This window comes from Pinus tabuliformis, chromosome 7 (assembly GCF_031772625.1).
Source record: "Pinus tabuliformis cultivar Carrire ecotype Pingquan chromosome 7, CPIR1, whole genome shotgun sequence".
Classification (NCBI taxonomy): domain Eukaryota; kingdom Viridiplantae; phylum Streptophyta; class Pinopsida; order Pinales; family Pinaceae; genus Pinus; species Pinus tabuliformis.
The window spans coordinates 488,723,383-488,735,958 of record NC_142293.1 but is presented as its reverse complement, the minus strand read 5'-3'; the positions used below and the strand labels follow the sequence as shown (position 1 = coordinate 488,735,958).

The 12,576-nt window shown below is 38.9% G+C and overlaps 1 protein-coding gene across 1 annotated transcript; it reads left to right on the top strand.

Moving 5' to 3' along the window:
• The first annotated feature begins 6,994 nt into the window (after positions 1-6,994).
• LOC149248159 (uncharacterized) lies at positions 6,995-11,987 on the top strand. The gene is made up of 3 exons (XM_089447904.1): positions 6,995-7,417; positions 8,832-11,025; positions 11,242-11,987. Exons 1-3 carry the CDS (start codon positions 6,995-6,997, stop codon positions 11,985-11,987), a joined length of 3,363 nt encoding a protein of 1,120 aa, XP_089304030.1.
• The last annotated feature ends 589 nt before the right edge of the window (positions 11,988-12,576 follow it).

Genomic DNA, 12,576 nt, shown 5'->3' with positions numbered 1-12,576 from the left:
TGTCTCTCTCTCACACACACATACATGAAGGAGACCTAGTCTTAGGATCATTAGATCTTGTCTTGTAAATTGTAGTAATTGTAAAAGGAGGTTTCCCCCTTGAAGTGGATTATACCTAATAGTTTCTTATAATTTTTAAGGCACAAGGTTCTTGTGTGAATATATATATATATATATATATATATATATATATATATATATATATATATATATATATATATATATATATATATATATATATCTCTCTCTCTCTATATATATATATATATATATATATATATATATATATATATATATATATATATATATATATTCGCACAAATTTTTGATGTTGAATCTGAGGTTAGAGAACCAAGGGAAAATGGATTTAAAACATCAAGGTTTTCTTGTGCACATAGGGTATACTCTAACATAAGCCTAAGGCATTTCTCTTATGTAAATCATGGATGAGGTTACATCAAGGTTCAAGCATCTGAAGGTTTCCTACATTGTCTTGTTTTCTCTTATGTACACATTTCAAGTATTTGCTATCGAATTCATTCTACTGGTGGCCATCTATTAACACATCTAAAAATGCAGAGGGAAATTTTAGATTAAAACTACATTCCTTGTCATATTCGTGCATTTAAACCTTAGTTTGAATTTTATTGCAAACAATGTTTTCTTATGTCTTAAGCTAATCTAGAATATCTAGCGAGACCACCTAGGTTTATTTTCGAAGCTTCAATTGATCCTCAATGTTTTCCTCTTTGACTGATGAATGGTGGATTGAGGGATCATATTCCCCAAAACCTAATGCTTCCAACTTTTACAATGGAATTATCTTAGACTTTGAGGTCTCTTGCTCAGTACCTAATGATCGTGTTTCCCCATCAACTTCCATCAAAATAAAGAAGAGGTGGGGAGGAAAATTTCATTAAGGTCCTACTTCAAGGATCCTCTTCTACAAGGAATAAAAGAGGCATTAGGACATGGCCAATGAAAGCTTCAATGTTGGTTTGGAAATACATTATGCTCAAAGATATCCTAAGGGATCTTTATAAGGAACTAGTGGGAAGTTTTTATTGGAAACAGATGCACGTGGGTACTCTTAATTAGCAGTTAGAGCATAATTGGTTTCATTTTTAGGGTATCTACTAGTATTTCATATTTTGATGCATTTGTGGCTATGTTTTCTTTTTCTCTGAAGATGAGGATCACATAAAAAATTTGATACTAAATAAGTGGGCCTTCTAGTTTAATCCTTAAAAAATTAGATGTACATTTTGACCAAGCTAGCATGTCAGAATTTGGGTTCAATTCTCCTTGTTTGTTTTGTGACATGGACTAACTTACTCTTATGGATCATAACGTTGGCGATTGTAGAAAATACTAGTGCCTACACATTTTGGTCCGAGGGAAACCATGATTTGAAAAAGTGGTATCGGAGTGAGAAGTCTCAAGGTCAAAACTCACCGGGTTGATGGAAGGGGGAGATTGTCAGACATAGGGTGCAATGGTCCTTGTGTATTTCTTAACATGGAATCACTACCTCTCATGGATCCAAACTCTATGTATTCTACGACAGACTAACACTTGTGGGTTTTTGTCTAATGAAAATCATGATTCCCACATAACACTCAAATTTCCATCCAGTACGTGTGGAAAATCCTTCCTAATCTTCCATTGGTGCTCTAGAATGAATCCCTCTTGGGTGATTTTCGAAGCAAAATTGGGGGCCTCTAAAGCATACCATTGTTGGGATTGGGTCGAAGGGAAATTTTATATACAAGATGGATTGCTAAGAAAATATATTTGGTTTAAGGGAAAAATCATGGTGGAAAGGTTGACTATTGGAGGCCACTCTATTGTTGCTTCACCTATCATGAAGTTAGCCACCTTAACTCTTGGTGCAATAGGGTTATCCCTCTGATAGCAAGAAAAACATGATTTAGTCTTGTTCAATCCTTTTGTTATATGGAAGTGCTAAGGGAAAGCATAGTTTTCTTGAAAGTAGAAGATGCAAGGGTATTGGGAGTTTCCACTTCAAAGCCTATTTTTCTAATTATACATTCATAGTTGGGTAGCCATGATCATAAGGCTTCTTCTCCATCTTCTTTTATTAGGCATATTGACCATGTAGTGAGCCCAATTATTATTGAGGGATTATTTTATGTGGGTTTCGCTCCCAATATATTTTCCTCATAATGTGGTCCTTATTCTCAAAATGGCTATTAAATTAGCCCTTGAGTGAAATTAAAGTCAGACTCCTCTTCATAAGGGGGCTTATCCCTCGATACTTTCTAGTCTAATTTGGTTGGAAGACCCATTTTTTGAAGGAACAATAAAAGGTAGTTTTAAGTTATAAAAAAAGGAGACAACCCTCCATAGCCATGGCCCTTAGAGCAAGGAAACTAGTAAAAATTTCTCACTCGTTATAGTCTTTCAATGCTAAAGGGGTATAAGGTTCCCATAAACGTTTGGCACTCAAAATAATTATTAAAATTTACAAGGCAAACATTATTTTAGCTCAATATAAAATGATGGACAAAAAATGAGGTAAAGTTTATTTTGAGTCTTGTCTTAAAGATTAGTCATTTTGCACTATGGATACAAAGGGCTAGTTGGGTGGAGGTTTATTTCTAGATGAGGTTATAATCTCAATCCTCTTTCTTCATCTTCCTTTAGTTCAACAATCTCAATTAAATTGCAATTCAAATATTTGGGTCTTGCTTCAATTGTGATAAATATTTATGGTCCTTATGTAGAGAGAATTCTTTTTTCAAAAACTCTCTCATAAGTGGGTGCCTTGCGAGATCCTCATATTCTAATTGGATGGATCCCAATTCAAACTCTAGCCTCAAGAGAGGTGTTGGGGAAAATTCCTAGGTAGGCCCCTCAAAGTGGTTTGTTATCTATGGTTTTTGAAATGCATCATCTGGTAGATGTCAAGCCAATAAAGTTAATGCTAAAATGGAGGAATTTTAGAGTCAATGAGGATTTTATCTATAAAAGGATTGATTACTTATTGGTGTCTTTGAAGCCTTGGGTATCAAGTAGAATTTTGTTAGATCATCATTTGGTGTTTTTCGAAATAGGTTTTGAAGAGGAGAAGTCTACTCATTTAAAGTCTAATCATTTTTGGTTATTGGAAGAGGACTACATGATGCTGATAGAGAATTCTTCGGAGCACCTAATTTCCCCTTCTTTCTCTTCTTTCATGTTACAATTTGTAGAAAGAATATCTAGGATCAAAGTTTCCATGAAAAAATGGCTTCCTTATTTTAATGAGGACTCAAAATCCTTTCTTAAGGAACCAAACTCAAGATTAAGAAGTTGTATGAAGAAAATTCCTTTGCCATTTTATCATAAGATGACTTATATCAATTGCAAGCTCTACAATCCATTTTTCAGGAATTACTCAAGAAGGGAGAGATAACTTGGTATTTATAGAGCTAAGATATTTAGATTAAGGAAGGAAACAATAATACTAAATTTTTTCACCAATTCATGAACTATCAGAAAAATATAAATATGATTTGGAAAATAAAAATTTATGAAGGAAATTTGGTGGACTATTTCAAGGAAAGGGATATTAAAGTGGTATGACTAATCCCATCAATAGGTATATTTTGAGGCCCATTGTGCTATCCTCCAACCCTTAAAAATCTCCTTTTCTCACATTCATTTGCATTTTTAGCCATTAAATGCTTAGTAGGAATACTAAAGGGTGTTTGTCATATTTTGTGGCCTAATGTGATTAATATGCAAGCAAAAGAAGCATTTTGGATATATTTGCTCTACAGGGGCTTGTTGGAGGCATCTAGAGAGAATATAGGAGGCTTTTCCACTACATTAACTCTCCAACTTGGCTTGAGACTAAAGATTCCTCACCAAAAACTCGAATCCACTAGAAGTCGAGGAACTCAAGTGCATGTGAATATCCAAGGGAACCAGATCCACAAATTTTGAGATTTTGGAGGGAAGCAATCCTATTTTCAAGGGAGTAGCCCCTCAGCCAATTTTTGTATAATTAAACAAGCCTAAAGTCTCATTAGGATTCGAAATTTTGTTGGAGATAGGAGTAGATACTAAGAGCCCAGTGCTTGATACTGTTATTTTCATCTTTCATATGATGTATGTGACTCTTATTTTCTGTTAGTGAAAAGCTTACTGTTGGCTTACATTTGAGATAACTTTGGAGGGTTGAAACCCTTGGGTTTGGGACCAACCGAGAGGCTTTAGTCCCTCTCATGTGTTCTTTCCTTATTCTTGTTCAAGTAATTTTATTTATTTCCTTGTTTAAGTAGGAGTTATACTACAAAAATTGTAGTTGCAGGTTTGACCACCACCTCTCTTGTGGGAAGTGTGGTTATGGTAGTCTTGTGGGAAGTGTGGTTAGAGGATCTACCATGGGATAAAAGTACTTGATTTTGATATGTATTTTTTAACTTTTCTCCTAACAAAATTTTTCCATTTCTTTTCCTACTCAATTATATACATATATGATGTAATTGAAGATCCTTCTTTTAATTCAACTCCTCTCTTCATATTTATTATACCATTAATCAGTTTGCACTAATGTCTAATCTTTCAAACTTACGTATTATTAATTCCAGCATAATGTTAATATTTCTCTCTTTTAATAGGTATAACAAGAATAGTTTAAAGGAATACCTCACCCATTTGACCATCGCATGACATGCCTCTTATATTCTTATATTGGAGTGAGAAATGAAATTTTCATTGAATGAAAAAAAATATAAATAATCATTTTTATTAAATTTAGTGGAGAGTCTCAAACAACTAATCATGGGATATTCTTGTTACAGTGCTTCGATACATCAAATGACATAAGAAATTTCTTTATAATTTGTTTGATTCTAATCGTGAGATATTCTTGTTACAGTGGCTCGGTACGCCAACAGCAAATGACATAAGCAATTCCTTTATAATTTGTTTCATTCTTTGTATTATCTTTGTTGTGCATAATCCTTCTAAATGTGCACTAAAAGTTAAACTAACGAACCACATTACCTTAAGTTAAATATTTCCCTTCTTATTTCCAGAACACCGGAGTTTACTGAAGAAACATACATGAAAATAAAAATATAGATATATGGGATTATTTAGCATTTATAAAATCGACTAATCAAATTGTTATAGGGTATATTAATTGTACAGTTAATAAACCAGACACATTGTATTGTTATTAAAATCAATGCATCATTTTATTTTGTATCATTTAATGGTGGGAATGAATGAATCAAATCATTTTGTAATGTACAATTATGGAATTTGATGCACTAAGTTAATTTACAATGTATTGATATTAACAACATTATATCTATGAGGAAGGAACAGAGAGGGTTTGGTTGAGGGAGCTAGGTTTTGGCCGCGAAATGCAGGGCCGAGGGTCTAAGGCTTTGCAAGTGGGAGCTTGGAGCCTATGACACGGACATGTGTGTACGGGAGGAGGACAACAATGAGGCATCAGACGAGCAGGTGGCAAGAGGCGGCAGCAGATGGGGACAGTTGGAAGGTCGTAGGTAGGGAGCCTGGGAACGTGGGCCGCAAATGCACAACCTTTGAAAATGGCAGCAGAAAGACTATTGAGGGTTTGTCTCCCAGTTATCCTCGCATTGTCACCGTCTCTGAGCTACTCAAGGTTGCTTCTTGTCAACGAAGGAGGGAATGGACCGTTTACGGATAGCCTATTCGAGTTTACCTGCTGCAATTTGTTTAATCATGGTCAAACCTAGCGAAGTTGTCGATCTCGATCCCGAGCCGGAAGACATCTTGTCGGTATGGGGAATGGACATAACTGCACAGAATATTGAACGATTTATCGGGCTAGCTGGAAGCCCTAGAAACATTAAACACGGTTCGGAAGTGACCTGGAGAAACAGGAAAGCGACAGGCCTTCTGGAGGAAAGTCTGGGGTTGGCCGTGCTAAGCAGCCAAGGAGTTTCTGCGCTTTCTTTCCCTCAGGAGCCGATTACCGAGGAGGAAGTTTACACTCAGGCGGAATCTTAGCGTTTCCACCAAGTAAGTACTGTGAAACCTCTCTCGCCAGAGCATTTTTATTCTGGAGGTCTTAAGGATGTCGTTTTCAGTTGTGGGTTGAGGAATCTGTTTCGAAATAGCCCAGGATGTGGTCTTAAAGTAGATTTAGGGTCTCCTGAAGTAAAACAATCACTGGCCGCTAGTAAAATCGTAGTAGCTAGAGATCTGTTAAACCCTAGGTTGCATTTGGTAAGGTTGATGTAGGATCTGGCTAGGGCTCGGCCCACAAGAAGGAAGCCCTCGATAATGAAAATGTCTCCGTGGTCAGTGAGGGGACTTGGGGTTTTTAGAAGGGCTAGCGGGAGGTTTCGGAAACAGGATTTTAACAGATAAGGTAGAAAGAGGAAACCCTACCTCAGGCGCAGGGAAGAATTCGTCTCTATAGCAGGAAGAAGCAACAAATGGTGTTGCAGTCACCCAGAACAGGGAGGAGGGTTCAGGCAAGAGGCAGACGGGGGAAAAAAGGAAGAAGCAGAAAATCATAAAGAAAAAAGAGCCCGAGGCGAATCTCGTTTTGGGAATGGATGTCCAGATAGAAGATGCCATTGAGGTGGCTGAGTGTACCCTGGTGGGTAGAGCAAGGGGAAAGAAACACTCTGCCCAACTTATCCAAAATTGGGCCTCACAGTAATGGCAGTCGACTCCAGACAAAGGTTTCTAGGTCACAGTGTTAGTGAAAGGTTGGTTCATGGTAAGATTTGAGAAAAAAGAGGCACCGAATTGGGTGTTGGGGAAGAATTGGGCATTTGGCGGCCACCCTGTAATGTTCAAGTGGTGGACACCGTTGTTCGACACACAGTAAGAGAAGGTTGAGGTCATCCTTGTTTGGGTGCGCGTACCTAGTCTACCACCTTTCTTATGGGTGGAATCAGTCTTCAGATCCATAGGGAACCACCTTGGATCATACTTGGAAACAGATATGTCTTTTCTTCAAACTCGGGACAAGGCAATGGCGCGGATTTTGGTAAGTCTGAATCCCAAAGAAGGTCTTGCGGAAAACATCAAAATTCAATATAAAGACTTCATTTTCGATCAGGCTTTGGACTATGAACATCTACCTTTTAGATGTCATAGATGTCATGTGTATGGTCATCTGGCAAGAGACTGCCCTCTGGGATTTCGACGCAGGTGGAAACAGAAGAAAGCCGAGGTGGATACTCAGGATGCAGTGAAGGAAAGGCCATCTCGGTTAGAAGAGGATCAGGGGCCAGAGCCCATGGAATTGGACAGGAGTAAGGAGGAGAAGATAATGGAGCCAACTCAGTGGGAGAATCTAGATCGGGAGGGTGCACCTATACAGCCTCAAGAGCCCGAGAAGTTTGTCCAGGAATCCTCTGAAGCTCCGGCCACAACCCTATTTGAAGACACAAAGGTATGCGCCTGGACTCAAGTAATCCATCCTTATCTCCTTCATTAGCAATTAAAGAAGCTTGTTTCATGTCAAGTGCTCATATTAGTAATTGTCCTATATCTGTTGATTATTCTCAAGTTGATAGCATCATTACTTCCATCCCCAAATTAGATCTGAACTGTGAAGAGGTTCTGGATGAGAAGTGTGAAGAGAGGAATGTTCCACTTCCGGGTTCAAAACATTATAACCTCTGTTCTCATGACAAAAAGCCACATTCCCTGGAGCCAGTAGGGATTTAGTTATGGATTTGACCTTGAGCACCAATCGGAAAACTCAAGGTAGAAAATCTGACTTGTCAAAAGCTCAGGTGAGAGAAAAGATGGATGTGGCTGATGGGAAACCAATGTCTATCCCTGGGGTCCTTAGAGCTGTGAAAACCTATGAGGAGCTTATAAAATGATTTTTCTTTCCTGGAACTATAGGGGTTTAGCCAGTAAACCTAAAAAACTGGCTCTCAAAGAAATTGTCCATCAATATAACCCTGATGTCCTCATGCTGCAAGAAACTTTAGGCAGGAGTGAGGAAGTTTCGTCAATTTTAACCTCTCTTCTCCCAGGTTGGAACTTTCAGGCAATGGACTCCATAGGACACTCGGGAGGTATTGCCATGGGCATTAGGGAAGGAAGATTGAAATTGATTAACCTATGGGGGATGGAGCATGCTTTGGGTATGGAAGTCCTATCCTCTGACCTAGGAATTCCTCTGATGATAGTAAATATATATGGGCCGTGCCAAGGGAGAGTGTCTTTCTGGAATTCACTTCTCTCCAAATCTGTGATGAGGATTCAAAACCTGGTGGTAGGCGGAGATCTCAATTTTTCTATTGGAAATGGTGAAACTTGGGGACCATCAACTAGAGAAGACCCGCTATCAGACTTTTTTATGAATACGCTAAACACCCATAATCTGATGGATGTAAATCTGCTGAAATTAAGGCCCACTTGGAGGAACCGTCGAACAGGTGAAGCTAGAATTGCAAAAAGATTGGATCGTTTTCTTCTTTGTGAAGAGTTAGCTTCAAGGATTCCAGTTTTTCATCAATGGGTGGGAGAGGGAGGAAACTTGGATCACTTCCCAATTATTCTTGAGCTTTCCAAGCCTCCACATAAGCCGGCAGCCCCCTTCAAGTTCAATTCCTCATGGCTGCAGGAGGACTCTTTCAATAAACTCTTTAGAGAAACCTGGAGAACTCCAAGTAGGAACTCCACTGAGGAAAAAGGTTTCCCTTTTCATGGAAAATCTTAAGAGATTGAAAAAAGAAATAGTGGAGTGGTCGAAGGCTAGGAAGCAAAAACAGAATGAAGATATAAATAAAATTGGCCTTGATCTCCAAGACCTATAATGTCCTGACTCTGATGGTTATGAAACACGGGAGAAAAAGGACAGAATTCTGTTGTTGGTAGGTCAACGAAGTAAAATTTTGCTAGCAAGAGAGGAGGAATGGAGGTTGAAAAGTAGAGCGATCTGGCTGAAGGCAGGAGATGAAAACACAAAATTTTTCCACAATTATGCCAAAGGGAGGAAGAACTCGAATACCATCTGGAAGCTAAAGGATGAAGAGGGCAGAGAAGCAAATACTTTCGAATCTCTCTCACTCGTGGGGAGAAGCCATTTCCAGAAGTTATTCACTGATCAAGGGGAAGTAACATTAGTAGAGGTGATCAAAACGGCCCAACGCTTTCCTAGATATGTGGAGGAGGAGGAAGCAGAGGAGCTGATGGGAGAAGTCACTAAGGAGGAGGTCGAAAGCATCATAAAATCAATGGCTAAAGACAAAAGCCCAGGCCCAGATGGGTGGACAATAGAACTTTTCCAACACTTCTTCGACCAAATTGGTTCGGAATTAACAGAGGTGGTCGAAGAATCCAGGAGGAAAGGTGCTGTCTATCCTCCTTTCAACTCAACTTTTATAGCTCTTATACCCAAAAAAGAAGACCCGGGCTCCTTTGAAGACTTTAGACCTATATCACTTTGTAACTGCATTTACAAAATCATTGCAAAAGTGATAGCAGTCCGAATAAAGCCGATCTTGTCAAGATGTATTTCAAATGAACAGTTTGGGTTTTTGGATGGCAGACAGATCCATGAGGCCATTGGGGTTGCTCAGGAGACAATCCATAGCGTCAAACAGATGAAAAGGAAAGGGGCGGTGGTGAAAATTGATCTATCAAAAGCTTATGACAGAATCAGTTGGACCTACATCAGGATGTTACTAACACATCTGGGTTTCAGAATCGACTTTATCAACTGGATTATGGGATGCATCACAAGTTTTAGTTTCGCAGTCCTGATAAATGGAGCAGCCTCCTCTTTTTTCAAAGGGCAAAGAGGATTGAGACAAGGATGCCCTCTATCGCCCTTGCTCTTTCTACTGGTTGCTAAAGGACTAAGCCAATTAGTACTGAAGGCTAAAAGGGATGGAGCCATAAGAGGTTTGGAAGTGGCAGTCAATATGTTCATTTCTCATTTACTCTTTGTAGATGACATCTTACTCTTCAGCAATGGGAACATATCTGAATTAAAGGAACTCAAGAGGATTCTAGATCTTTTCATGAAAGCCACAGGAATGCAAGTGAACTATAGGAAATCACAGCTGATTCTGGAGGGCTTTAACAGGCAGGAGATAGGCCAAATTTCAACAGTCCTACCCTTTGATGTGCACAAACTCGATGATCCTTTTAAGTATCTGGGGTTCTGGTTGAAACCAAATGCTTATTGTAAACAGGACTGGAATTGGCTGCTAGCAAAAATAGAAGCCAGAATTACTCACTGGAGTTTCAAGTGGCTTTCAAGAGCAGGAAGATTGACCCTAATCAAATCAGTCCTCCCTGCAATTATGGTTTACTGGGTAGCCTTAACTTGGGTTCCTAAAAGCATTCTGGAGAAGATCATAAGGATTTGTAGAATATTTCTTTGGGCAGGATCAAAGGAGGATTCAGTTCTACCTTGGGTTGCTTGGGAGAAAGTGGCAAGGCCAAAAGAATGGGGAGGGTGGGGAATAAAAGACCTCACAGCTTTTGGACCTTCATTGGTAGCAAAATCAGGGTGGAGAATAATCAAAATGGGAAATCTTTGGACGAAAGTGGTGAAAAGGAAATACATTGACCCTACCCCTTTAGAAGACTGGATAAGAAATCCCATTAAGAAAAGAGGGAATGTTTTTGTGGTCTGGAAGGCTATGATAGATGCCTTCAAGATCATTGAGCAAGGTCTGTCTTGGCAGGTTGGAAACAGGGAGAATCTTAGAATTGGGAAAGATCCCTGGGTAGGCTGTAATGAAAACTTTGCTTTATCCCTGGACCTTATCAGGCATCTCGACTCCAAAGGAATTTATTCCCTCAATCAGGTAGAGAAACATGGTCACTCAACAATCTGGGGGCAAGCGTGGCTATCAGGAGAGGAGTTGGATCTTCTACCCCAATGGTGGAATGATTGGAAGGCCTATACCCTAGAGCTCTCCAGGTCAAATGTGAGACTGAGAGATAGACCGGATAAATTGGTATGGGCCCATGCAGAATCTGGGCTCTATTCCCCAAAATTTGGGTATAAATTCCTTATGTCAAAGAAAGGTTGGGGAAATCCGAAATGGTGGGCCAAGCATTTGTGGAAGCTAAAATGCCCTACTAAAGCCAGACTTTTCTTCTGGTGCATCCTCAAGTGAAAGGTTCCAACTTGGGACATCCTTCAAGCCAGATATAAGTCAGGACCAGGGAGATGCTCGCTTTGTAAAAATGAATCCGAAACAATTAGGCATCTATTTATAGATTGTCCTATTGTTAAAAAAGTGTGGCTGGAAGTTGGGAAGCTCATCCAGAAGAATGTAGTCTGGGAAGGGGAAATTTTTTCAGATGTTTGGCATAAATGGTGGCATCTATATCCAGAAGGGACTTTGCGGAATTTACCTCCCATCATCGCATGGGGCATCTGGATAGCCAGGAATAGGAGCATATTTTTAGATAAGGACACCCCTTTTGAGGCTATTGCTATTCAATGTACTTCTATTTACACAAATATTCCCGAACCTGAAACCGAGAAGATTCCCAGACAGGTCAGAGAGGAACAAATTAAGGATGGCATTCCATGGGCTTTTTTTGACGGGGCATCCCAGAACAACAGAACAGGAGCAGGGCTGGTTATTCATTTAAATCAAAACCAGTGCCTGAAAGCCTCTGTGGGTTTAGGCACTGGTACAAATAATTTTGCGGAGCTGTCTGCTCTGAAATTGCTTTTATGCTGGCTTATTCACAGGAACATCTTCACAGTTCAGATCTTTGGGGACTCTATGAATGTTATTAAATGGTTCAATGGGCAAAGCAGATGTCAAAACTATATCTTGTTACCTTTATTAGAAGAGACTCAGCAGTTAAAGCTTTCCTTTAATGTTTTTTCTCTCTGCCACATTTACAGGGAGCACAATGACATAGCAGACAGGCTTTCTAAAGAGGGTCTGCAACAAGATATGGGTTGTTGGAGAATAGTGGAGGAGGACCATGGAGAGATCCGTGTGTCGGATCAGCCTCCGTACTCTTAGTCTGTTTACTCTTTGGACTCTTCAGGCTATGCAAAGCCTGATTTTGTTTTCAGCTGTTATGATCTTTATCTTATGTTCCTGTTTATTATATAACTGATTTTAGACTACATGACTTATGTATCTACTTCCTGTTTGGGTTGTTTTCCTCGATGAGGAGACTCGGGAAATAGATGCATTGGTTTTACTTTTCCTTGGAGATGGTCAGACTTATGACAAAAATTGTATATTCTATTTTTGCTTGAGCTAGAGACAGGGGCTGTTTTCCTTGATACGAGGAGGCCCACGTTTTCAGATCAGTGGTATTTCTCTTTACTCATGGTTTTGGACAGGAAGGACAGTCACTTCATGTAGAGCTCTATGATTTTTAAATCATACAACAAACTGAATGCTTCGGCATATACTATGTAACTTTTTATTCTGTTATAAAAAGTTCGATTTTTTCTTTGAGAAAAAAAAACAACATTATATCTATTATTAGATTATTCTAAATTTTATTAAATTTAATGTAATTTATTTATTTTACAATATGTATAATACATATATCATTTTATAGATGGATTTTCAAGTTAAGAATAATTATTTTTTTTTT